Source organism: Lutjanus erythropterus, chromosome 1, assembly GCF_056507025.1.
Source record: "Lutjanus erythropterus isolate fLutEry1 chromosome 1, fLutEry1.hap2, whole genome shotgun sequence".
Lineage (NCBI taxonomy): Eukaryota > Metazoa > Chordata > Actinopteri > Lutjaniformes > Lutjanidae > Lutjanus > Lutjanus erythropterus.
This window is the reverse complement of record NC_139317.1, coordinates 24,236,712-24,260,808: the sequence shown is the minus strand read 5'-3', so window position 1 is coordinate 24,260,808 and position 24,097 is coordinate 24,236,712. Positions and strand designations below refer to the sequence as shown.

At 38.7% G+C, this 24,097-nt stretch overlaps 2 protein-coding genes across 9 annotated transcripts in view; one reads left to right on the top strand and one right to left on the bottom strand.

The window, feature by feature from the left end:
• The window catches only part of rnf111 (ring finger protein 111), a 44,677-nt gene extending 26,834 nt beyond the window's left edge, over positions 1 to 17,843 (top strand). For 6 of the 7 annotated variants that reach the window (XM_084717670.1, XM_084717645.1, XM_084717678.1 and 3 more), the window contains 12 exons: positions 1,634 to 1,788; positions 3,858 to 4,052; positions 4,260 to 4,654; positions 6,217 to 6,469; positions 8,756 to 9,119; positions 10,508 to 10,633; positions 10,825 to 10,942; positions 11,957 to 12,037; positions 12,914 to 13,009; positions 13,296 to 13,382; positions 13,816 to 13,919; positions 16,278 to 17,843. In XM_084717670.1, the coding sequence (XP_084573796.1) occupies positions 1,634 to 1,788; positions 3,858 to 4,052; positions 4,260 to 4,654; positions 6,217 to 6,469; positions 8,756 to 9,119; positions 10,508 to 10,633; positions 10,825 to 10,942; positions 11,957 to 12,037; positions 12,914 to 13,009; positions 13,296 to 13,382; positions 13,816 to 13,919; positions 16,278 to 16,395 (2,092 nt within the window). In that variant the 3' untranslated portion in view covers positions 16,396 to 17,843. The remainder of the gene's footprint in view (positions 1 to 1,633; positions 1,789 to 3,857; positions 4,053 to 4,259; positions 4,655 to 6,216; positions 6,470 to 8,755; positions 9,120 to 10,507; positions 10,634 to 10,824; positions 10,943 to 11,956; positions 12,038 to 12,913; positions 13,010 to 13,295; positions 13,383 to 13,815; positions 13,920 to 16,277) is intronic. The other variant, XM_084717688.1, reaches the window with a different exon arrangement.
• Positions 17,844 to 21,167: 3,324 nt separating this feature from the next.
• myo1ea (myosin IEa) overlaps positions 21,168 to 24,097 on the bottom strand; it is a 67,389-nt gene continuing 64,459 nt past the window's right edge. For both annotated transcript variants that reach the window (XM_084717624.1, XM_084717615.1), the window contains 2 exons: positions 23,826 to 24,007; positions 21,168 to 22,812 (listed from right to left, as the gene is read on the bottom strand). In XM_084717624.1, the coding sequence (XP_084573750.1) occupies positions 22,736 to 22,812; positions 23,826 to 24,007 (259 nt within the window). In that variant the 3' untranslated portion in view covers positions 21,168 to 22,735. The remainder of the gene's footprint in view (positions 22,813 to 23,825; positions 24,008 to 24,097) is intronic.

Below are 24,097 nucleotides of genomic sequence, written 5' to 3'. Positions count from 1 at the left end.
AAGCTTTCACAGCGCTGGCATAATTCCTCTTAAACATAGGTGAAATTAGACATGAGTCAGTCTGAACTGATTTTATTATATTTCATTCTTTGCAGCTATATTCGATCTTTCTGATGTCCAAGGGCATTTCAATGGGATAATGTTTATACTGTGTATGTTCTCATGTGCTAATGTGTATGTGCGTATGTACTAATGTTTTTGAGTCAACTTGTGAACCTTTCTAGGAGTGGGAATCTTTTGGCATCTCACAGTTCGATTCTGATTCCCTTCAACTTCATAGAAGCCAAAATACTTCTGTATGTTAGCTGTTAAACCAGGTTGAGGCGGTCAGACTGCATCCATCTGCTGTTGCTCGTACTCGTGCATCCTCACCAAAACTCAAGAGGTAGCCTGGTTTAGACCATAAACATGATGTATGTGTTTACATCTGTCATGTTTCAACATGCAATTGGCTCACCCATGAGGATTGTGCAGCCTGATCTCACAAAATTGTTACAGGCAATCATAATTTTGCGAATTGGGTTTCAAATGTCCAGTTATTGACTTTTGAGTGTTGTTTCATAATCTTTCAAAAGAGAATCACAATATATCTTACAGTGAATTTATCTTTCCTGCACATGTCCTACCATGATACTATATATATATAAAATAAATAAATAAAAAAACATTACTGACCACACTCTTTTGTTGCATGATCAGTTGTTATATGAAAAAAATCATAAAGTAACTTCATATACATGTACATACATAATCAAAAAATACAAGTTAAGCAATGTTAAGCTAAGCTATTTAAGTTTCAGATGTATGTGTGTTGTGTTCAGTTAAACCTCACAAATAGTTGCCAGAGAGGATGAAAGGCTTTGCTGGCAATCCTTTTGAGCTACAGTATTATTTCTTGTTATAAATTGTCTATATGTCCTGACAAGACTGAAGTACTGTCTAGCTACAAGTGCAGCTGTATTCACAAACAAGGGCTGTATAAGCAATCATATCAGAATCGATCACCATGTTAGCTCTCAAAATTTAATAAACTACATCAGGTGTGATATTGACACTTTGCCTTCAGTGTTTCAGCTCTCTTGCACAGCATCAGGTGCACTTTGTACCTGTCAAACACAGACCTAACTAATAACATTGATAAAGGCTGCATTCCATTTATGTGTGCCAGAGCTAGAACCCTAGAATTATACTGACATACCCAGATAGATTAGACATGTTGTTAATGTTAGTAGTTTAACCAATACTTTTCCTGCTATAACATGTCAAGAGGTCTGCCATGAAGACAGTTCATTCTTGATTTGTTTAATGAGTGTATCTATTTTTTTTTTCTTCACAAAAGGTAAATGTCACAGATGACGTAACTGACAGTCTTTAGAGTCTGCTGTAAAAACACTATACTCGCTTGGTAGATCTAAAAGCTTTTGTCAGAAATGTCCAGTGTTGCCTTTTCGTCTGCCTTTGCTCCAGCAGCCTTTTGTCAAAGTAGCCGCTGTCTTGGAAATGAGCCTGAGAGTCTGGCTGACTGTGGTGAAGCAAATGCTTCACTGAGCTGTGAGAATATTCCTGGTGAGACAGGCGCTCCTGTTCTGCAGTTTGGCTGTAATAGTTTTTTTTAATGTCTGTATGTGTACAGGTCACGCTCAGTGGGGGGTCTTGGCAGGATTTGGGCTAATAGTTGCTCCCAGAATCGTCTCCAGGAGCCACGTGGACGTCACCGACTTTCCACCGTCATCCAACCACTGCGTCAGAATGCTGGGGAGGTGGTGGATCTCACTGTTGATGAAGATGGTAAGAATAAACAGTGAAAAGTCCTTCATCCATAATCTTTTTCACTGTGTCTATTTAGAGGACAGTTATACATAGTTTCAACACAGTTTCAAGTTTCGCGCCACCTTCCTGATGTGATATCTTCATGTTGTAATGGTGGTTGTTCTTAGCGTTGACAACAAACTTGATAGCAAGTGAACTGCATCTACTTTTGGAACATGGGTGAAGCAGAGCATGGAGACAGCATCTTCTGTGTAACTTTTTAATGTCCACTTTAACAGTGGGACAACTGAACACTTAACAACAAACATGGACATCACCACAGTCTTACATAATATCACTCCACCAATCTTAACCATATGCAACATTTTATGTAACATCAAAGGTTATGAAAATCAGTTATCCTTGTTCTCAGATTTCATAAGTATCAGTACAGCTGCAACAATTCATGTCAACTGTTACTTTGATCACCAACTATTTTGATAATTGTTTGATTTGAGTCATTTGTGGTTTCTTCACTCCTCCATGACAGTAAGCTGAATATCTTTGGGTTGTGAAAAAAGACAACATTTAGGGATGTCATCTTGGACTTTGGGAAACACTGATAGACATATATAGACATTTTCTGACATTTTATGCCAACCAACTAATTTATTACAATTGAGAAAAAAAATGACAGATTAATATGCAATCAAAAATATTTATTAGTTACAGCTCTAAAGGCGAGGAAACAATTTTAATCTCACAAAGATGTTTCACAAAGGCTGACATGGAGCGATCTTTTCGGTAACCTCACTTAACCATGTATTTTTAGCAGATCAAATTTCAAGATGTTGGAGAGCTTAAATGAAGATCCAAACCAGATCTCTTAAACATTTGTTTGTGATTCATACATGGGATAGGAGCTTTATGGGGACATAAAGAGTAATGAGCTACAATTTAAAATACTCTTACCTGAACTGCTTACTACCACGATAATGTGCTGTATTAAACTTTTCCCAGAGGCAGAGCAAACAAAATATGGCTTTACAAATGAGCATGGTCTGATGATAGCTGTTAGCAAAAAGAATATTTTAGATACTGATATGTAAGTACCTAAGGAGTTTAAGTCAGCTGATAAAATAAAAATGAGTTTTAACTGTGTTTTAAACAGTAATTCTTATGTGCATCATTTAACCACTCAATCACAAAAATAAAGAGTTTATTGTTCCGCATTAATCATTAACCTCAAGCAGAGCCATATATATTTGCATCTGCATTTCCTCTCACAGTACATACAGGTGCTATATTTTCTTTAAAAGGGGGCTGCTTTGTAACCTCAGGCATTTGTGTCACATACGTCCACTGTCAGTCTCTTTATCAGCCCACGCCCATGACAGATAGTAAAATGGTCAGGCATTGAGTATTAGTGTATTTGCATTTCTTAGGAGAAAGAGGGGAAATTAATTTGTGAATATGAAAAGCAGATGGGGCGTACACACTGGAATGCTAATAAGGTCTGCTCTTCTCCTCGGCTGCTAAGCCTCTGCAGACAAATACAGACATGCTACAGTCCATGCTACAGCTTTCTTTTTCTTCCGGACAAAGACTGGGTTGCACCAACAAAACTTACTTTAATATAAGATTTGTTCTAATCAAGAGTTTATCAAAACTTGGTTTAAATTGAGTAAATCTAGATTTAAAATTAAGCAGATCCCTGTTGCACTGTTGAAAACTAATTTCCGTTAAGAAAGTCTGCAATTATTGGTGTAAACCAAAATTAAATGTAGTTTTATGGATATGGAATGCCTTCTTGGTTGTGTGGCATGTAGCACTGTGTGTGTGATGTTACCTGTTGATTTTTATTCCGTCATACGTATGAACAGGTTAGAGCAGCCACACAATACACGGTGAAAATGCACAGTTAAAATGATCCAAGGATTTGTCAGCTATTATTGTAATGTAGTGTCAAATTTAATTCATAGTAGGATGATTTGGAAAACAAAAACACACAGTCAGACCACAGCAACAAACACTTCTAATATGAAATATTTACAGTTGTCATTACTCTTCCTTTTTCTAAATGATCACCTGCTTTTCTTTCCCCCCAGATCTCTCAGTTGTGCCAACAACCTCCGGCAGCATTCACCCTCAAACAGTCAGGTCGTCCTCGTCATCATCTTCCCATCATGCCTCTACCTCAGAGCTCAATGATGCCCCAGGCCCTTCCACTAGCTGCCCAGGCTCAATGCCTGAAAGTATGCACACACAGAGGCCAAGTGGCTCCACTCGCACAGCCACAGAGGGTAAGACAGAACATGGCATGTTGAAACCAGCTACTGCAGACCATTTCATTTCTTGTGCTCTAAGACAGCTTGAAACAGTTTTTTTTTTTTCCAGCTGCTGATGTTACTTAAAAGTCACCTTTATTTTTCTTCTTTTTTGCATGTTAAAATGCTAACCTGCTGTCTGGTCTATTTTTTTTCTAATCATATTTATCTTGCTCTCACCAGATGACAGCAGACCAGGTCTGTCAGGCACAGCAGGAGAAAACGCAGGCACAGCAATGCCCAGGCTCCCTTCCTGCTGTCAGCAGCACTCCCCGTGTGGAGGACCCTCTCCTGGTCACCTGTCACTGAGCCACTCCCACTCAAGCTGCCTACAGGCATCATCCTCTCAGCAAACCGGTGGCTCTCAGCATGGCCACAGTCACGGCCACAGCCACAGCAATGCTCACCACTTCATCCACCATGTTCATCACCCAGCACCACAGCCCCCGGGCACCCTGCCCTTTCAAGAGCCGAGCTGCCCCGTGGAGCGACCCAGTGCTCTGCCCGCACCCTGCGCCGGAGTCAGCGGCAGCAGCAACAATAGTAGTAGCAGCAACACAGGCCACTACCATGACCAGGTATGTCCACACTGCATTCAGTGTTAACTGTCATCAAAAAGCACAGAAATTAACTCAATTTATGACGAGTAGTATAATGACTGCACGACTGAGGTCAAAAGATTAATTATTAAAATGGTCTCACCATGATTTCATACTGTGCTAACTTTCTCCTCAACTCAAAGCTTCATATACATCATCCCATCCTCCTGTGCCTCAGTTAGGGTGCTTTCACATCCAATCTGTTTGGTTGGGTTGAAGTGACCATAATATACTTATTTTCAAGCTCATACTATTATTTTGGGTTTCTGCTAGAATAGGTTTATATGCATCGTGTTCAAAAAACACATTATGCTTCTCACACTGACCATAACTGTAGCACCTCTATTCACTGGCTGTCTGAAGCACTCCATTTTATCTTCTGTCTCTCTGAAGTTGGGACCATACTATAAGATTTTGGGCTGTGCCAGACAAAAGATTAGTAACATGAAAGAAAGGTGGTGATAACTTTGGTCGTGGCTCCAACACAGGGGTCCTATTTTGCACTGTGAGAGAGGTCCAAAGACAGCCATTCAATCAGACTTCTAACCAAATATTGCCTGGGACAAAATTCTGACAACTGAAACACCAGAATACGCAAATGTATGTTTATGTGTGCTATTTTAATGTATTTAGCATACTACAAATACTTTATACATTACCACAATCTTTGCATAATTTGCATCCCGAGTTGGTGTCTTTCCCTCGCCACGACCACATTCTCCTCCTCCTCTTCTTTGGATTTTGCTCAAGACCCCAAGCCAATTCCAAAGTCTCTTCCAAACTAGCCACAGATGACTCAAATGTGTAACACAGTGACATCACCAAGTATCTGAACAAAGGCTGACTACAAATGAGGTGTTTCAGGCACTTCAGGAGGTGTGTTTTCTGTAGGAGAAAGTAACTCCCTCTGGAGTGGGGCTTTGTTGCTTTGCAGACCTATTACATTGCATTTCTTTTATTAGGATCCACATTAGCTGCAGCCGTAGCAACAGTTTTTCTTCTTGGGGTCCACAAGCTACATGGAAAAACCCAAAAAGCATAGTATGGTCATGTTAAAACAAACTTTGGTCCATTTGCATGGTTTGTACAGTTCACTTGGGCTGGTGTGAAAGTTGTCAATCGAACCTTGTGCAGATCAAACAACCGAATTGAGAAAAGGTGGTTCTCCATCCATTGTCAAGCAAATTCTGGTGCAGTTTGTGGAGTAAAAGTGAATGAACTGCTCATAGGATGAAGAGACAAGAATATTTTTTAAAAGCTAAAACAAACTGCAGGTGTGAACACTCCCTTAGTGAAGGTCATGATCCAACACTTGTCATTACTCAAGAAGAGCTCTGTTTGGGCAGCATTTAGCCAGAGACTGAAAAAATAGACTACACAAAAGATTTCATTGGTCATTGTGTATGACTTGAATTGTGTATGGCTTGTGCGTGACTGCATTTGAACTCTGGGATAATTAACTCAAAGCGTGACTGGATTAGTATTCCACAGGAAAAGTTTGTTTCTCTTCTTTCTCTATAACATCTTTCTTTCTTCCACAGCAAACTCTGCCAGTGGACCTGAGCAACAGCAGTGTTCGGAGTGGAGGAAACAGCGGGGCTAGTTTCCATGGCAGCACCTCGGCCTTTGACCCGTGCTGCCCAGGCTCCACCTCACGGCCTCCTGCTTACGTTTCCCAGGCCACTCCTGGGCCCAGCCAGCCAGCTGTGGTGGACTCGTTCAGCTCCTCCATGGTGGCTCAGCCCCAGCCACAAACACAACCCCAGCCCTGCAGACATTACATGCACCCCTCCTGTGAGTACACCGCCTTCATGCAGGACAGGAAACCAGACCAATTCACTGCTGGTTTCAGGTTTCCTACGCAGTGTAGAAGAGAATGGAATTTGATTTTAGTCATTTCCAGGTCTGGGGAAGTACAGAAAAATATTTGTTTGTTTGCATACTATATACTGTAATATTATATATTAATCTTTTTTTGAAAAAAAAATTAATTGATCATACAAGCAGAGTGTTTTTCATGGCGTTTTGAGCAGGCAACCAGTGCAAGTGAAATGTTAACTTTGTGAGAGAGTGCTGACCAACGAGCTTGATGTCATCAAAACTTAACTTGTTTTTGAGAAGAAATATGAGGGTGTATTAATACACTATAATTTTTCAGTATGCTAAGGGAAAATAAAATGAGTATATATAGGACCTGCCTCTTTGGGCAGAGATGTTTGACAGTGGAACATCCTCTAATTTTCTGCACAGGACTTATTAATTTATATGAGATACAAGCTAGCTAAAATCTTCCTGCAATTGTTTGGCAAGATAATGGCATATGTAGTCAGAATGTAGCCTGGAAATTTGAGCTGTTGTCTGGTTCAGTGTGACCATCCTCTCAGGCTATGATAGGATGCTGACATTACTGCTTCATGCTAGATTTGATTAGCTATAATGAACTAAGGTATACATCTAGGTAAGCTTATACCAGAATAGTATTCTGTCAAATTAATGCAAAATTTGGGGGAGCTATCGTGAAATCACCAGCAACTAGCAGTTTCTCTTCTGGTTTCTTTTTTTTTTCTCAAAGGAGAACCCAAGACATGATCTTTATAGAGCAGATATGATATGTATTGCAGTAGACAAAACAAACTGTTATTTAATTTTAGTTGGACTTCAAGTGTCTGCGGCTGCGCTTGGAAAATACTCTCATTTGCAGTTCCATAGTACTTGCGAAAATTGGCTGCACTCCTAAAACCCAATGCTAATAGTAATTAAACAGAGCCTGATGGTTAATGTGCCAAGTGCTGTGGGAACTGTACCAGGAAGAAGTAGTTAATTGCTCACTCTACTCAGAATAGCTCAGTATGGAGAGTGAAGCTGCGTCACAAAGATGCCCTGCTGGGGGATGTAGTAACTGAGTTAGTTGCTGCTAGTACCTGTGATTCCCAATAACACTGCTGCTCGGACAAGAAGTCTGCACCAAGAAGAACAAAAACAAACAAAATGAATAAATATTTATTAAGTGGATGACTCACTGTAGTGAGCTCAGATCTCAGTACTCAGTTTTGTTTCTTCCAGAAACCTGTCACATTAGTAAGCGAGGGTTTGTGTCAACAACAACGAAATATGCTTCAGAGATGTCATCTGTTACATGATGAACCAAGATGTTTGTCTACTGGCATAAAGTACAAAAGTTGAACCCTTTCACCCTCGTTTTGACAGATGCCTGGGCTAAAAAATAACCATGTTTTTGCCATTTCCTTAAGGGATAAGTCTGGTGACATTCTTTATTTATGTTAACAAATCCCACCAAAGTAACAACACTGAAACCAAATTGATCTTATTAGTAAGTATTACCTTGTGTGGCCAAAGCCTGATGTAGCTTAATCCTCTGTGCTCCAAACAAAAAATTATTAAAAACACATCACTGAGCAACATTGTTTTACTGGCTGACATGTGTCTTAATTACAGTGAACATAGGCGTTGTTGTTTAATTTGCACCTTACTGCTGCTTTAAATACTCACTTAAGCCTTTTTTATGACATGATAGTGTATATTTGTGACCTGTTTTCAAGAAATGTGTGCTTTCACTAACAACAAATGGGTTTTTATTTTTTTCCAACAGGCAGGGTGAAAAAGTCAAAAGTATTGACAGACAGTGTCGGATTTGGTCTTTCTGTGGGATTTGTTACATAACAAAGAACGGGGCGTCTGCAGGTCCTTAAAACAATCTAAAATCCAATAATCTGAATTTCAGGCCTTTAATGCCTTAAATATTATTTTTTCAGGTCTTGAAATTTGATTGAATTATGTAAGTTAAAGTTACTTTTATAAGGTTGCATTAATTTCAGTCTTATTTTTAAATGTGTTTTTGAAAAAAAATATGTATTGCTCACACTGTAACAACTACAGAATTATACAAACATTGAACCAATAACCACAAATACAAACCACTAATGGACATGAAATGGGTCTCAAATTGCATTTATAACAGTCTTAAATATAACCTGTTGAAACCTGCAGAAACTCAGCATTATCCTTCAGGGTTTAAAGTGTTTGACTTATTATTTTTCCTTTCTCTTTCCTCAACCACAGATGGCCCTCTAGCACGCTCACTGCACCATCAGCCCTCCTCCGCCTGTCCTCATTCCCATGGGAACCCCCAACTTACACCTCAGGGCCCTCCACAAGGCGATTATGTCCTTCCCCACACTGTCACCTTTCATCCGCCACTGCCATCCCACCCTTCAGGCCACGCCGTGCCCCCTGCCCCTCCCCCTCCTCTGTCCACCCACCACCTCTCTAGTTCAAGTGCCCCGCTGGCCCAGCACCTGCCTACGGACCACCAGACCCTGCCACACCACATACCGGCGCTAGGGGCCTCGGTACAGAGGCTCCATCAACATGAGATGCTGCAGAGGATGGAGGTCCAGAGGCGTAGGATGATGCAGCACCCCACGTGAGGACCGCTGTCACCCAGCTGTTTTTTTTCTCTCATTCTCAGAGTTCACATTAGTAGTGTTGCATGATATATTGAAATTTAGGTACTTTTCTGTTAAAAATGTTCAGTATTAGAGATTCTCAATGTTCAGAACTTGGTCAGTATTGGTGCATTCACACAGGAAGTGAAGTGAATTTTCACCTCAGGGTGTTTGTTTGTGCTCAGCCCAGCGAGAGAGACTCAGGTTCTTTCTGTTATTTCTCTCCAGTCTCTTTTCCCTGCTCTCCTCTCTGTGCGTCTGTGTGTTCATTAAGTAAAGAACATCGGATTAGAACAGAATCCAGATCCCTGGCGCTCAGCAGCTGTCTATTGGTCGTCTCCACACAATGCTCTGCAAAACCCTGTGACATGCACAATTTTTTCTCAAGTTTAATATTTTCAACTTGTACCTAATAAAATGTCGCCAGGGGGACTGAATTAAGGTACAGTTAATTGGAGGTCTCTTTTTGACACTTTTGAAAAATGGTTCAATAGTAAAATAGCACATAGCTACTAGCACTAGCCGTCACTTCTAATCTATTATGGCTCTGTAGTGTCAGACAGAACGACCAGTAGAAAAGGCAGAGCCCATTGTGAACATAATGCCCCTGGTAATAAAAAGGTGCTTGGGTTTCTAGAGTAAAGTTTTATTGTGGGAATGGCCTGTTAGTAAAATCAGATTTAGAGTTTTTGAACTATTCATAGAATAATGCGTGGGCATTTTGCAGAGCAGGTCTAAAAACATTATATATTAACATTTGACTCAACAACCATAGATTAGAGTTGAACAATTAATCAAAATTTTACCAAAATCACAATATGGTCTGCTACAATTTCAAATTGCAGGAGGCGCAATATTTGGGTTGAAAATTGTTTCCAATGCCATTTTAAATTAGATATTGTTGTACTGCAGAGATACCCTGACCTACACATCATAATCTGCAGACTTGATGACATGACATGATTATGGTGTAATTTTTGTGGGGATCTATGCCAAACAAAGATTTTTTTTTTTAATGTCTTTCAGTGAAAAGAATTTGTAAAAATCAAGTTCAGCCCTACCATAGAACAGTTTGTCCCAGTATGAATAAAACAAAATGAAATAGTTAATTGTAAATGTATTTTGTACACTCTGTGGGTCTCATGGTTTTGTCCAGGGTTAAGGTCCCATGTGGACGTTCTGTTTCTGATCCATTACGTATAGATTATCGAACCAGTTTTTCTCCAGTTTTGTTTTGGTCTCGAGTATTGTGATACTACATTTAGTATTGGTATTAAAGTTAAAATTTTAGTATTGTGACAAAACTACACTCAAGTGAAAAAACTTAAAACTCCAGCTGTGAACCTGTGTTTTTCCTTCTCTGCAGACGAGCACACGAGCGCCCGCCTCCACATCCCCACAGAATGCACCCCAACTACGGCCATGGACACCACATCCATGTGCCACAAACTATGTCTTCCCACCCTCGCCAGCCTGAGCAGAGAACAGCATGGTCAGTATCCGAGGCAATGAGGCCTGGCAGATGTCGGCTTTTAGTCCTGATTTAACCCAAGTTTAATGTCAGCTAATCAAATATTTCACGTTTTTAATGCGGCTCCACGGCTCCTTGTTTTTATGTTACGCTCGACTGGAGAAAGTTTTGATGTGACGATGACTGATCGCTTGTTATGTGTTCGTCAACAGGGAGCTTGGCATCGAGGCTGGAGTGACTGTGGCACCGTACCCTTCAGGGCACCTGCACTCCCACCTGCCCCACTACCACCCTCCCCCTAGACTGCACCACTTCCCTATCCCCTTCATGGTGAGAGAAACCCTCAGCACACATGCATACATTAGCATAAATGAGAAAGAATCACTTTTATACCAAGTCTGGCTTAGATTAATGGTGTTGCCCCCTTATTTATAACATCAGTTATTTCAAGGATGGTTTGGTGAACCACATGAATAATGCATTAGCAATTAATAGTAGCTCATCAGGCATTTCAAGTGCACACTCAACAAATCCACAAACCCCGAGACACATCCTGAGCAAATACAGTCGACAGTTTCCTGATGTTATTGCTTTTTTCCTTGGTCACCCTCAAACATCCAAACATTAGTTGTCCTCTGCAATCTGTTCTCCTCTGTAGCATTGATGCAAGTGCACAAAAAGCCAGGCTGCTGTTTCTCAGATGTGTTGAGCGCATCCACGGTCCATCATAGCGTGCACGTGCAGAATTAGAGGGCAGAGATGTAGAACCAAAAGATATGCAAGTGAATTTTGATGAACAGTCTCGGCAGAGTTCATTAGTTTTAATTTGGATCCATCTATGACCTTCATCATTACATACTTGCTATGTGAACACATTCAGAGGCTAATCTAATTTGTTTTTTTCAAATAAGTTATCTTCTTAAAATTCAAGTTAACTTTTCATTTTAGAGCTGCCACTAGCTCTTTTGGCTTACACTAAAATCCGAATTTGACAAAATGACAATGTGAAAGGATTTATTTGTAGTAATGGACCTACTGAAAATTATCATCTGAATCTGCCGCTCCTCTCTACAGAGCTTTAAAGTGAGTTTTTGCTCATTGCTAAGCCATCTGACCCACAGCTTTACTGTTTTGGATTTCTCTCACTGCTCTCTTATATATTTTCATCTGCTGGACAATTAAACTCGACAGTTTAGGACTCTGTTAATAAAATTAGGTTGTTAAAAAGTATGAAATTACGAAAAGAAATATACAGATGGTATTGTAAATGTATTAAGATTATTCTCAGAAAATGTTTCTCCAAAGATTAGCATAATATGTTGTGTTTTCTTTTGTCCCTCGCAGCACACTGGCATATCTGAAGTGACCTACCCGCACATTCGGTACATCTCATCTAGAATGACTGGCTTTGGAAGAACCTATGAGGTGAGGAATCCTTGTTTTTTTTTAATTTTATAGTAGCTAAATTGGCTTTTACCAGTTCCAAGACAACTCAAGAAAATGTATTGTAAACATCACTGCCGTCCTCAATATTAACTTTATAATTGCTCAACTCATCACCGCATGACTGATCATTATTTTCATACTTTAATAATGAGTCTGTGTTCAAAATACACAGTTTAATTTGACAAATATGTCTGTCACAGGGACAGGAGGAGAAAGGAGAAAGCAGGATTTAATACTGTTGCAGAAGTGCATACAAAGGCACTGATTTTGTTTTAAGCAGAGGTCTTCACCCAGGAAATGTTGACTGTTGACTTTTTTTATGCACCAAGTTGTGCCTCTTCTGCATCAGTTTATTTATGTCAAAGAAAGCACAAAATTCAGGCACCAGGTGACAAATCAAAATATAATTGAATATAGCAGTAGGCTAAGTGTTTAATCAAAATAAAAGCTTTCATACACATCTCTAAATATTGAGGGGGACCTGTCCCCTTCCTTTTCCTCTGAAATCTACACCGGTGGTTCAAACACATCTCTTGGTCTTCATCGGTGGATGGAGTTTGCTCAGTCTCGCTAAACTCACAGCTACTGTAACTCATTCGGCAGAGCAGCAGCCATTAATCTTAATGTTTGTGATTTGATCCCTACGCTCTGGGGAGCATTGACTTTTTCATAAACAAGTCTAACTCACTGAGTCACAGGCTTCAACCACTAAATTGGTGGGGATTTATGAATGAAAAGGCGAGCTTAAGGCAGTAAAAAAAAGCTCCATCTGTCCAGGTGTGCTGCCTTTTTCGTGCCAAAATGTGCACGTGTCTGTCACTCTCTTAGCAGTTTGTTTATACTACTTCCATCCAGGACCTGCTGCATTTAGAGGAAAGATTGGGGACTGTGAACCGAGGAGCCTCTCAGGGAACCATAGAGAGGTGCACTTACCCACACAAGTACAAAAAGGTGAGGATTTATAAGTGTGTGTGTGTGTGCGAGTGCTAGTAGCTATGTACATATATTGTTAATTGTATTTTGTAGACACTGTTTATAGTAGAGCATGTCTGTTACAGTTTATTCTGGGACAGAGTGCGCAGTGGTCTTTTGTGCTCATTTCGAACGTCTGATGTTTTGCCAGCATTTAGCACAATACTGTAGTGTGTGAGATTGCAGCTGTTGTTGGGGAAAAGTTTCCGTAGAGGTTTCCAAATGTATCTAAATAAGCAATCTAACACCCTGCCACCCAATACAGAAGGTGTTGGAGAGAGACATTGACCAACAGTTAACCCCTGAAGCTTGGGCATCTATTGGGAAAAATATGCACGCAACCCCAGAATCGGTGAGAAATAACGAACAAGTCAATTTGGAAACATGTCTCTGCTCACATGTACAGTAGATGTTAGTTGTAGTCTTGGGGGGCCAGGGAATTCGGCTATAGAATAACTTTGATTTGGATAATTGTGATTTGTTTAGCTTAGAGACAAGAGATAGCAATTTTTTTTTCTGTTTTCAGGACAAAATGACCATTCTCTCTGTCCCCTAAAGAATTTAATGTTTTTTGTTTAAGTGTTTGTTCTAAATATAGTTACTTTTTTTATAGGAAATATTATATTTTTATTAAAAATGTAAGATGTATTTGTAAAGTTTTAGAGGAGCAGTTTAATGTGTTTGACAGAGTGTATTCATAGGATTATTAACCATGTGTAATGAGTCTGCTGAGGCAACTATTCTGCGCATCAAAAGTCATGTTTCCAAATGTTTGCCACACACAGAGAAAGCTGCATGGTAAGCAAGACGAAGACGAGGGCGCAGATGAAGACACAGAAGAAAAATGCACCATCTGTCTGTCAATACTGGAGGAGGGGGAGGACGTCAGGTAAGTGGCTCCCCTCCTGGGTGTTAGCTGCTCACAGTTTTTGTGTGCGCTCAATTATGCTGTCAGGGGCGTGTCTGCGAGTGAAAACAGACACATGTGGGATGGCAGGTGTAGTCGTTTCACGATGCCACCATCTCTCGAGATATATTTTTTTTAAACCCCAAAGGTGCAGTAATCAACAGAAAACCCCAGAGTGCCTTAAAATTACCGGCCTCATGGAGCAGCTTTTTGGCACTCAGTCAGTTTTTTTCTGCCCTCTGTTGGTATGAAAGGAAGTGATGAATGTTATGTATGATTTTTACCTTATGTTTAAAAAAAAGGGAGATTTTAAAGTTGATTTTTTTACTGACTTATTTATAATCATGACCTATAACATTTTCCATTTCCAAACTATAACACACTATTTCTTTCTTAAGTAGTTATAATACACATTTAAACACAGACACAAATCTGTTTGCAAATTTTGATTTTGGATGTCAAATAGTTAATTACTGCTTAATTATTCCTTTACTATATACTATCTGCAAACAATCAGTTTTAAATATTTTTAAAGCAGATGTTGACCACATCTCTAGTTTAAAGTATATTTGTTTTCCTAATCGCTAAACTTTGCAAACTAGTATGGTATCTCTTTGACTGTGTTATCATTTCTACTTATTAAAAAAATGAAGTGCATTTAGAAGAGCTCGAATGTTTGAAGGCTCTCCTTGGATTGAGTTAGGTTTTTTTTTTTTGTATGTTATTGACTACAAATCCCAAGACCATGTGTTAAACTGCCTTTGTTTTGTTTTTTTCTTCACCCTACCCTGTTTCAGTCCATTTGTCACCTTAAAGATGAAAATCTGAGAGAAAAAGAATGAAAGAAAGGGGGGCACAAATATGTTTTTGTTTTTTTTTTTGATTTTTTTTATGGGATTTAAGCTCAGTGATTTCCTACAACAGCTGAGCAAAATTCTGCTCAAAAATGAGCCACTAATGTATTTGTTGCAGACTATTTTCAGCTGTAGATTTGTCACGCTAGTGAGTATTTACAGCAGCAGGACTGTCTATGTGGGATCAATCGAAATAAACCATAGTGCCCATCTTCATAATAATGAAGGAGCACGTCTCCCGGTGTAATAATGTGGCTCACTGATGTGTTTTTAATAGTTTTTAGCCGATGATGGAGCTCTGTGGCACAGAGTAATAAGCTGTATGAGGCTCTGACCACACAGACAGTGCATGTTAGTACAATCAATTCATTATTGGTTTAACGTGTTGATTCCACTGGGCACAGCTGCGTGGTGTTTTGGCTTCAACATGGCTACTAGAGCTCATCAAGGCCTTTCCAGACGACGCTGATGCTGTTCACCAGAGCGGCACAGCACAAGTACCAGAGGCCTTTCTTCACTCTGCTTCACTTCAAATAGACTCCAGGTCTATTTTTGACAGAAGCCATGTCAAGCTACAGTCAGACACAGGAACAGCATAGAGCATCTGATCAATTTTCAAAATAAAACACCCTGTGCAGACACTTGAAAATTTTTAACAACGCAGCCTACTTACCCATGATAGAAGCTCAAAAGTCAAAGAAAAATGACCAACTCAACGAAATCTGAGCAAGTCAAAGATATCGATTGATATCGATACTTTTATTGTCAGAACGAGTATGAAATTTGTCTTGCATCATTGCAGCTCTGGTTGCAACATAATTGATAACAAACATTATGACATGAAACAAAATACCTACATTTAACATGTTACAATCACAAAAAGTTCAGACAGGAGACAAACAATACATTACATTTAACAATATAAACACAGAAGACGACATTCAAGCCCCTTAAACATACATCTGATCGGGGATTGAGCTCCATATATAATTTTAAGATTGACTGATGCACAAAAGAGTTTTCCTGTCTCACCTTATTAGATGGCAGGAACCTGTATCTCAGGTTTGATGTATCAATTTGTATTCACTGTTGAGGACATGTGTTGTTAGCCACTCTTAATATATGTTATTATTGTAGGCTGATTCACAGTTTCTCCAAAGGTTGGCCTACAGTCTCTAAGATCGGACAGGAAAAAACTGTGGAACTAGAAGCTGTGTGGAGGAGGGGGGATTTTTTCAATAATAATAAAAATATGGAATATCACCAGACAATAACCTGTGAACACATAATCAGGCAACATCACGATTACAAAAAACAACAGAAAGAAGGCAGCGAGTAGACCAGGAGAAGAGCTGGACCACACTGTCCTCTGCTCATGGTAAAAATGAGACACCACGTGTGTGGGCTGATAAAAAATGAAGTAATTTAATAACTGATGTGACTAAAAGCCTTGTTCCCATCTCTTGTTCTTCTGTTTCCCCACCAGACGCCTACCATGTATGCACCTCTTCCATCAGCTGTGTGTGGACCAGTGGCTCCTCACCAATAAGAAGTGCCCCATCTGCAGAGTGGACATTGAGGCGCAGTTGTCTGCTGAGAGTTGATGCTGTTTTTCTAACACCCCCCCTTTTGTTGAAAATTTATTTTGAGATCATATTAATTTTCTCTTCAGTACTGCAGTCAACCAAAGATGGCATGAATTACCTGCGCAGCTCTACTACGAGAAAATAAAAAACACCTGACAAAAAAGCATTGAGCCTAGAGTGCCAGCTATCACATAATACTACAAACAGCTACGATTCTCCATTAAGGGTTTAAGATTTTATTGTATTTATAAAGCTTTTATGTAGCTTTTGATTGTTTCCTCAAGTGTCATCTTTGTTTTGTTTTCTCTGCATGTTTCCTTGCAATGCATTTCTTTGCACATATAACGTGGGCTCAACACGGCCTAACAACTTGCAGGTGAGGATAGCTGCTCTAGTAAAGATGCATTTCTGTAAACCTAATGCCTTGCTTTACTAGAATAGAATGTCAGCCTCCAGTTTTAAAAAAAAAACATTGCAGGATTCATTTTACCAATCATTGTATTGATTAGTTTATGTTTAGAAGATGTGGATTGTTAGTGAAAGATGTTTTTTAAGTAAAATCAAGACATTCCTAACTAGGGAAATATGTTAACAGATCAGCTGCTGTATTAGTGCACACCCAGTATTTCTAGAGTGGAAATAAAACTCCGATGTTCACCTCACTCCCAGAATATGCACATGCTTTGCTACGATTACACCTCCCTCCAGCACCTTCATTCGACTAAAACACCGTTAATCACCACCGTCATCTGATGTATTTTAGCGAACCAGAAAAAGAATGTCACGTCCCTCCTCTTTGACTGTTCTTTCTAAACCTGAACGATTTTGTTGTTGGGATCTGCTGTGAAGCTTCATTTTGTTGTTGCAGACGGGGCCCGTGATGGTTAACAAGGTTTCTATAAGATGATCTCAGGTCTACATGTGTGTAAGACATTTCACATGAGCCTGCGACCTGGGATCATTCTGTCAATTTGATACTGGCAGTGGTGTTGACTTTAATTTCCTGTGCGTGTGAGTGAATGTGTGTGAGTGTGCGCGTGTGTGTTCAGAGGGAAATACACAGCTCAATTTGGAATAAATATTTACTGTTTGTTCTCACACTTCGAACCATTTTATCCACCCTTCCTTTTGTCTCTCTCTGTAGTTGAGCGGCAGCGTCCATTTTGACTGCTGCTGCAGAAAGAAAGAAAGAAAAACACTAATACTGTTGACTAACTCACTCGCATAGACTTGCACAAGAGAGAAAAGGGTAGGAGAGTAGTAGTGAATATGACAGTGCACTGAGGCCATGTATTTCCACTCTGAATATTAAAAAAAAGGAAAAAAAAGATTTTGAATGGAGTGTTGAAATGCAGTACTTAAAGCAGGTATCCATGCATTCATTGACTTAAAGGCACCAGGATCATATTCTGTGGGATTTATATTAGTTTTAAAAAATAATATTAATAAACTTGGATAACTCTTAATCGAGTCTTCTCCTTGGCGTCCTCTTTGAAAAAGTTTGAGTGAATGTTGGCTTCTTGGTTTAATGTTAATGAGAACATTGTGTGTCTGAAGTTAATTAATCTGAATCAAATCAAATACTGAACTCGAGAGTTTAAAGATATGAGTCATATCTATCAAACATGTTGAGCTTCAAAATCGGTGTTGAACATATTTATCAGATGCTGCTTGTATGAAATGCAATCAGGGATTTAAGAGTTACCCTTGGTGGAAAATAATTCATGATATTGTAGGATATATTCTCTTTTGCAACAATGTCCCCTGAGTTGTACATTACTGATAAACATTTTACTTGATTTTACTCAAAGAATATTTGATATGGCAGCAAGATTTAATAAATCCAATTAGCACAAATACACAAAATAATCCAGATAAACAGATGGAGTAAGGGTAACATTTTATAATAGCCATCATTAATAAATGGTATACTGATTAATTTTATTTTTTTTTTTTTTTTTAATTATGTAATAGATATTCAAATAATGATTAACCATTGAAGTGATCCAAATGTCTGATCCATCTCGTTATGTAATGATTTCTTAAAGGCTGACAAATCATTTGATAACAAAAAGTATTTAATAAATTATATAAAACATACTGTGCACAACAATAACTTAGTTTACTGATTTAATCAGAATGTGTTTGTGATCATCTCTTATTAGCTATGATACATTATATTTATAAATATGTAATTTATGTTACATAGAGTAATGATAAAAATAGCATAAAAATGATACTATAACATGAATTATAGCATCACTATTAATTAGTAAACATGATTATGTAATTGTTTAACAGTTAAGTACGTTAATTTAATTAACTATCAATTTCGAATTTAAATTAATGATGGTTATTATAAAGTTTTACCCATAGATCAGTGTTTTTTCAGCCACTCCAGCCTGGAACTGGCTGTGAGAAGCTCAACCGAAGAGTGATCTTCTCTCCTTGTGGTATTTGAATCAATGTGTTTTGTTTTTCCTACTCTGCTCTTGTGTTAATCATCTTGGGCCTCTTGTGAAGGTCACACCCCATAGTTTGGTCACCAGTGCCTTAGATTAAGTACTGAGGAATATTCATGTGTTCAACTTTTCCACTGATACCCTGATTAAACCCAATATTCTTTGTCTCCCATCTCATTATTCTTAAATTTAGTCTAAAAAATTAGTTTTGTTTTTTGCCATAACAAATCAAAATGTCAGCCAAATCAGTAAAATGCCCTTTGTTTGTTTTATTGATGATCTTTAATTAGTATATAAAGCACCAAGTAAAACAGCATTTTTAACAAGATTCATGTATGAAAAGAGCAGAGATTATGAAGCAGGTATAAGAGCTCGTCCTGTATAAATTATTCATCATAAATCAACTGAATCTTTTTTTTTAAATGCATAAAAAGGAACATACTAATGATTGCATATACTGAAATATAGCACTCTGTGACAAATTTCCATGGAGCGTTATCAGTTAACAACATGATTAGGACAATATGGCTGATAGGATATAACATGTAACTACAACAAAACTGAAATATGGCATCAGATATAGTGAAGTAATATAATAAAAATGTTCATATTTTTCATTTAATCTGTGATGATTCTAATCATTGGACACTGGAGACTAGATTTAAAGACTGGGTCAGACAACGACCCACATGTCAATTTTCTGATGTGAAATGAAGGTTATGGCTCCAAGTCCAGGCTGATGACAAAAGAGAAAACATCAACGTACAGAAGCTTTGAAGGGACAAACAGGATTGCATGTGAATGGTTTCCAGTAGTTAGCCTGACTGAGGAATTGAAATAAAACTTGAGGTTTGAAGCATCAAATTCCAAACACGACATCAAAGAGCAGCACCTACTGCAGCCACAAGGTGGACATAAACCACCAAGAATCTCTCAGTGAAGCACAAGAGAGAAAAGAGCTGCACCAAATCAAGTGTCCATAAAAATATGTGACCATAAAGGGAAGAGTTTGTTGTTTTTTATTAGATCTACGATACAAACAGCCGAGGACGTGCTGTTCTCAATCTGAAGAGCATAATGTGCTCTGTACTCTGGATGAGTTACATGTAAACAAAACCAAATGTTTTATGGTCAAAGAAACTGGTCATACAGAAACACACCAATAATATAATGATAATAGAAAATAATGTAAGGGACTGCAATTTAATCAAATTTCTGATGTTTAGTTGAAAGCTGGAAAGACCTAAAGTGTCAGGTCTGGTTAGAGAGAAAATGTTAAAGGCTGGGAACAGATGTGAGCACAGATATTTTCAGTCTACGTTTTATAATCTCATCAGAGGCAGTCTACGCAGCCTGCTATTATGGTTCACTACGCAGCTGCAGGACTCACCTTTACTACAAATAATGCACCAGGAGCAGCGTCAGTGGTGCACTGCAGCAGGTGAACGACCAGAGCAGACGAACACTCTGTGCCCAAATACTGAATCACCTCTGGGAATCATTCAGAGCTTTTTAAGCCATTTTCAAAATCCTCCTACAAGGGTTTCTCTTCATGCACTCACCTAAGATTAATAATCCAAAGGACCGTTGATTATCAGACCTTTTTAACAGCAGATATTTTCACTCGTCATGCTGGGTAAAACACAGGTGTTACTGATAACACTGACGAAGGCTCTACAAGTCTCCTCATCACATTTGTTTACCGACACCTGTGAATCTACTACTGAGACATGTCAGTAAAAGCTTTGTCTTCACTGGAAATGAAATGCTTTTATCAGCTGAGAGGAAGGAGCCGCATAAAGCTACATAAAATGTGTTCTGTCCCCATGAGACAGTGGGAATTCCCATAATGACCATTTAAGACTCTCTCTGTATTTTGTCTCATAATTTGGGCTTTTAGTGACCTGAAATTGAGTTTAGATCATATGGTGGTTGTTTTTTGTTTTTAGAAAACTTAAATTTGACAGTTTTAGCCCCGAAAAACTGAAGCTATACATGAATAATCAAGTACTTTTGGTGATTTTCTCACCAGAACTTCATTCCTGACAGAGCAGACGGCCCTTTACACACTGATCATGTAGGTAAAATCTGTGGCATTGCCTCTAAATAAATAATTGCATTCACCGAACTCTCTGGCCTATATTTGACCGGTTAAATGGATTTATTAAATGTGGGGGAGGAAATAATTAGCTTAAGAAACTTAGCAATCGCTTAATCAAATAAGACATTATTTAGAGGAGGCTGGTAAAAATGTGACTGATGGAGTAACTTGTAAATGTAAAATCTTATAGTGCTGATGGTATGTGATTATGGTAATAAACATACACATCAGATTGATATTTTGTTTATTAAATGGGTTCTCTGATAATAAAAACAAAACAAAGCAGTTAAATATACAACATTACATGCTTTATTAAAATCTACGGTTTTGTATTGCACAAGGATGTTTTCAACCATCCAAGATCAAACTATATGTGATGATGCAGAAGCTCTATGACAGAAGTCCCAGCTGTTGTCACTGACGAGAGCATAATGTGGTTATTTGATTTAAAAAAAAACAACAAAAAGGATTAGGAATGTGTAAGTAATGCAACAGCAGTGCAAAAAGTGTGCAGAAACAGTCGAGCAGAAGCAAAAAGGAATTCTTCGTAGTGCCGTGGAGAAAAAAGTCAACAAATTTCTTTCACCTAAAAACAACTTTTGCTCTTGACAAAAACAAAAAAAAAATCCGTTCACCCTAGTCTGTGAGATTATGAACTACATCCGTATCTGAACTGGAAATAAAGCAGCCCTGTGAGTATCAAAAGCAGAAAGAGTAATAGAATACTAAGATCCTTCAAAGAAAATACAAAACAATTAATTTAAATCCTAACCAACAACAGGCATACTCCTAAAATATGAACACATATACAGAATCAGATCTAAAAATCGCCTGTTTTTTTTTTATAATTTCATGTAAACAAATTATTCTCCTCCTCAGTAACTCGGCTTATTGCTAGCTTGGCAACCTGTCCTTCATAAGACGTGACTACTGGCTGTGGCATGAACGAGTGATGATGTCTGTGTCCAAGGTAGTACCTGTACCAATAAAGTGCTAATACACCACAGACAGCATGCTCAGGTTACAGTATACATGACCTCTACAACTCTGTGTCGAAAAGATACTGGTGTGATAGAAAAACAACAACAAAAAAATAAAGATGAAGGTGGTTTTCCAGGTGATTCCGCAGGTTTCTGCACGTGGAACAGATCTATTAAAATTGATGTTACTTTGGTATTTTAAAATCTTTAAAAATCACAGTGATGATTATATACTGAGACTCAGTTCCCTGTAAGTAGTTACAGTTTTGCACCAAAATAAATATTCCTGGTGACACTGAGACGACCGCCTCTGATCCAGCAGTCAAACCTTCATCTTTTAAAACAATGACATCTTGAGAGTAAAAATCACAGCCTGGTCCCACAGATTAAGCATACGTCATTCCACTGCTTCAAAATGTTTGAGCTCAAATCCTCAGCAAGATATAAATGACAGTAAGGAGAACACAGAAAGCTATAAATACAATAAATAGTTTTGTTCAGTACTCAGAGGGACTGTGGAGGAAAAACAGACCCCAGGGTCAAACAGTCTTCTTTAAAGCAGAGCCTTGTTTCAAGCCTGACGGTCTCGTTTCGGTCTTGTTGTTGTGACCGAGAGTTACATTCATTGACTACGAAGGCAGCAGTGGAGGAAGTGTGAGTGTCTCTCCTCGAGGAGTCTCACAGTGTGTCTCTCTGTGACTGTAAGCCCCGTCCCGTCCTCTGAGAGGGTCAGCAGGGACGTAGCAGGCTCTCCTCCTCCTCCTCCTCCTCCTCCTCCTCCTCCTCCTCCTCCTTGCGCTGTAAACAGGCAGCTCCTAGATCTTAGTGACATAGTTGTTGGGGAAGAGTCCCTGCTTTCCACGGAGCCGTCCTGTCCACCACCCGGAGGCATCTAACGGACAGACGTGAGCAGATTAGTGTCACATTTGAAGCCAGTGGTGAAGAAGTACTCACATCAATCGGTGTAGAAATACCCAATTACAAATACAAGACATGCATTCCAAGTAAAAGTTCACAAGTATACTTAAAGTACAAAAAGGAAATGTCTCCATTATGCAGGATGTCCAGTTCAGAAATATATATATCATATTATTGAATTATAATTAGGCTACTGATGCAATAATGTGCTCATGCATGTATTTTAAATCCGAGTACCTAGTAACTAAAGTTATCATATACATGTAGTGGAGTAAAAAGTATATTTGCCTCAAAATTGTAGTTGAGTCTTAGTGGAAAAAAGGAAAACATGGAAATACTCAAGTAAAGTACAAGTGGTTCTACATGTGCTTAAATTCAGTACTTTGAAGCTGCATTCCTCTTATAGTTAACTAAAACTAAAATAAAAACTAAAACTAGGTGTGAAAAAACATTTTAGTTAACTGCAAAAAAAAGGTGAGTAGGCCAGAAAGTTGCAAAAGGACTCCCGCACACTGTCAATTTTGCAATATATCATTTATTTGTGACGTTTCAGTACTAGAACTTCATAAGGCAGACCCAATGAAGGTCTAGTACCAAAATGTTGCAAATAAATAATATATTGCAAGTTAGACAGTGTGCAGGATTCCTTTTGCAACTTTTTACCAATGTGATGAAAAATGAAAATCCTGCAAGTCATTATAATGAGAAACTGTCAAAATACTGAGCTAGTATCTTAAAGTAATGACTTAGATGATAAGTCATTATTTTGAGATACTAACTAAATTTTAAGAAATAATATATAAAAATAGTTTTTACTTTATACAGTGCTAAGTTAACTTGCTCATTTTACTCACATTTGCCGGTTTTAAATAATTATGGTTCAGTTTAATTAATCAACATGACGTTAATGTTACAAGAAAACTCTGACTGGGTTCTTCATAAAAACAGGATAAAAAGTAAGCCATCTATGTGCTGTCTTGCACTTACCCTCTTTAATGATGTCGATGACATCATCAGCGTTGAAGCTGAGCTCGTCTGTGTCCTGAGCGTCGTAGGCGTACAGAGCTTTGCACTGGGGCACCTGGGGTTTGGGTTTGGGTGCGGGTTTGGGTCCAGGTTTGGGTCGTCCTCCTCCCGGCGGAGGCCTGGTAGCTGATGGTCTGTGGGCTCTGAGACATTAAAAAGAAAAAAAGAGGGAAACCGCATGACTGCCAACATCTGCAGGAGGGCGTGACAGTGCATGAAAGATTCAGTTCACT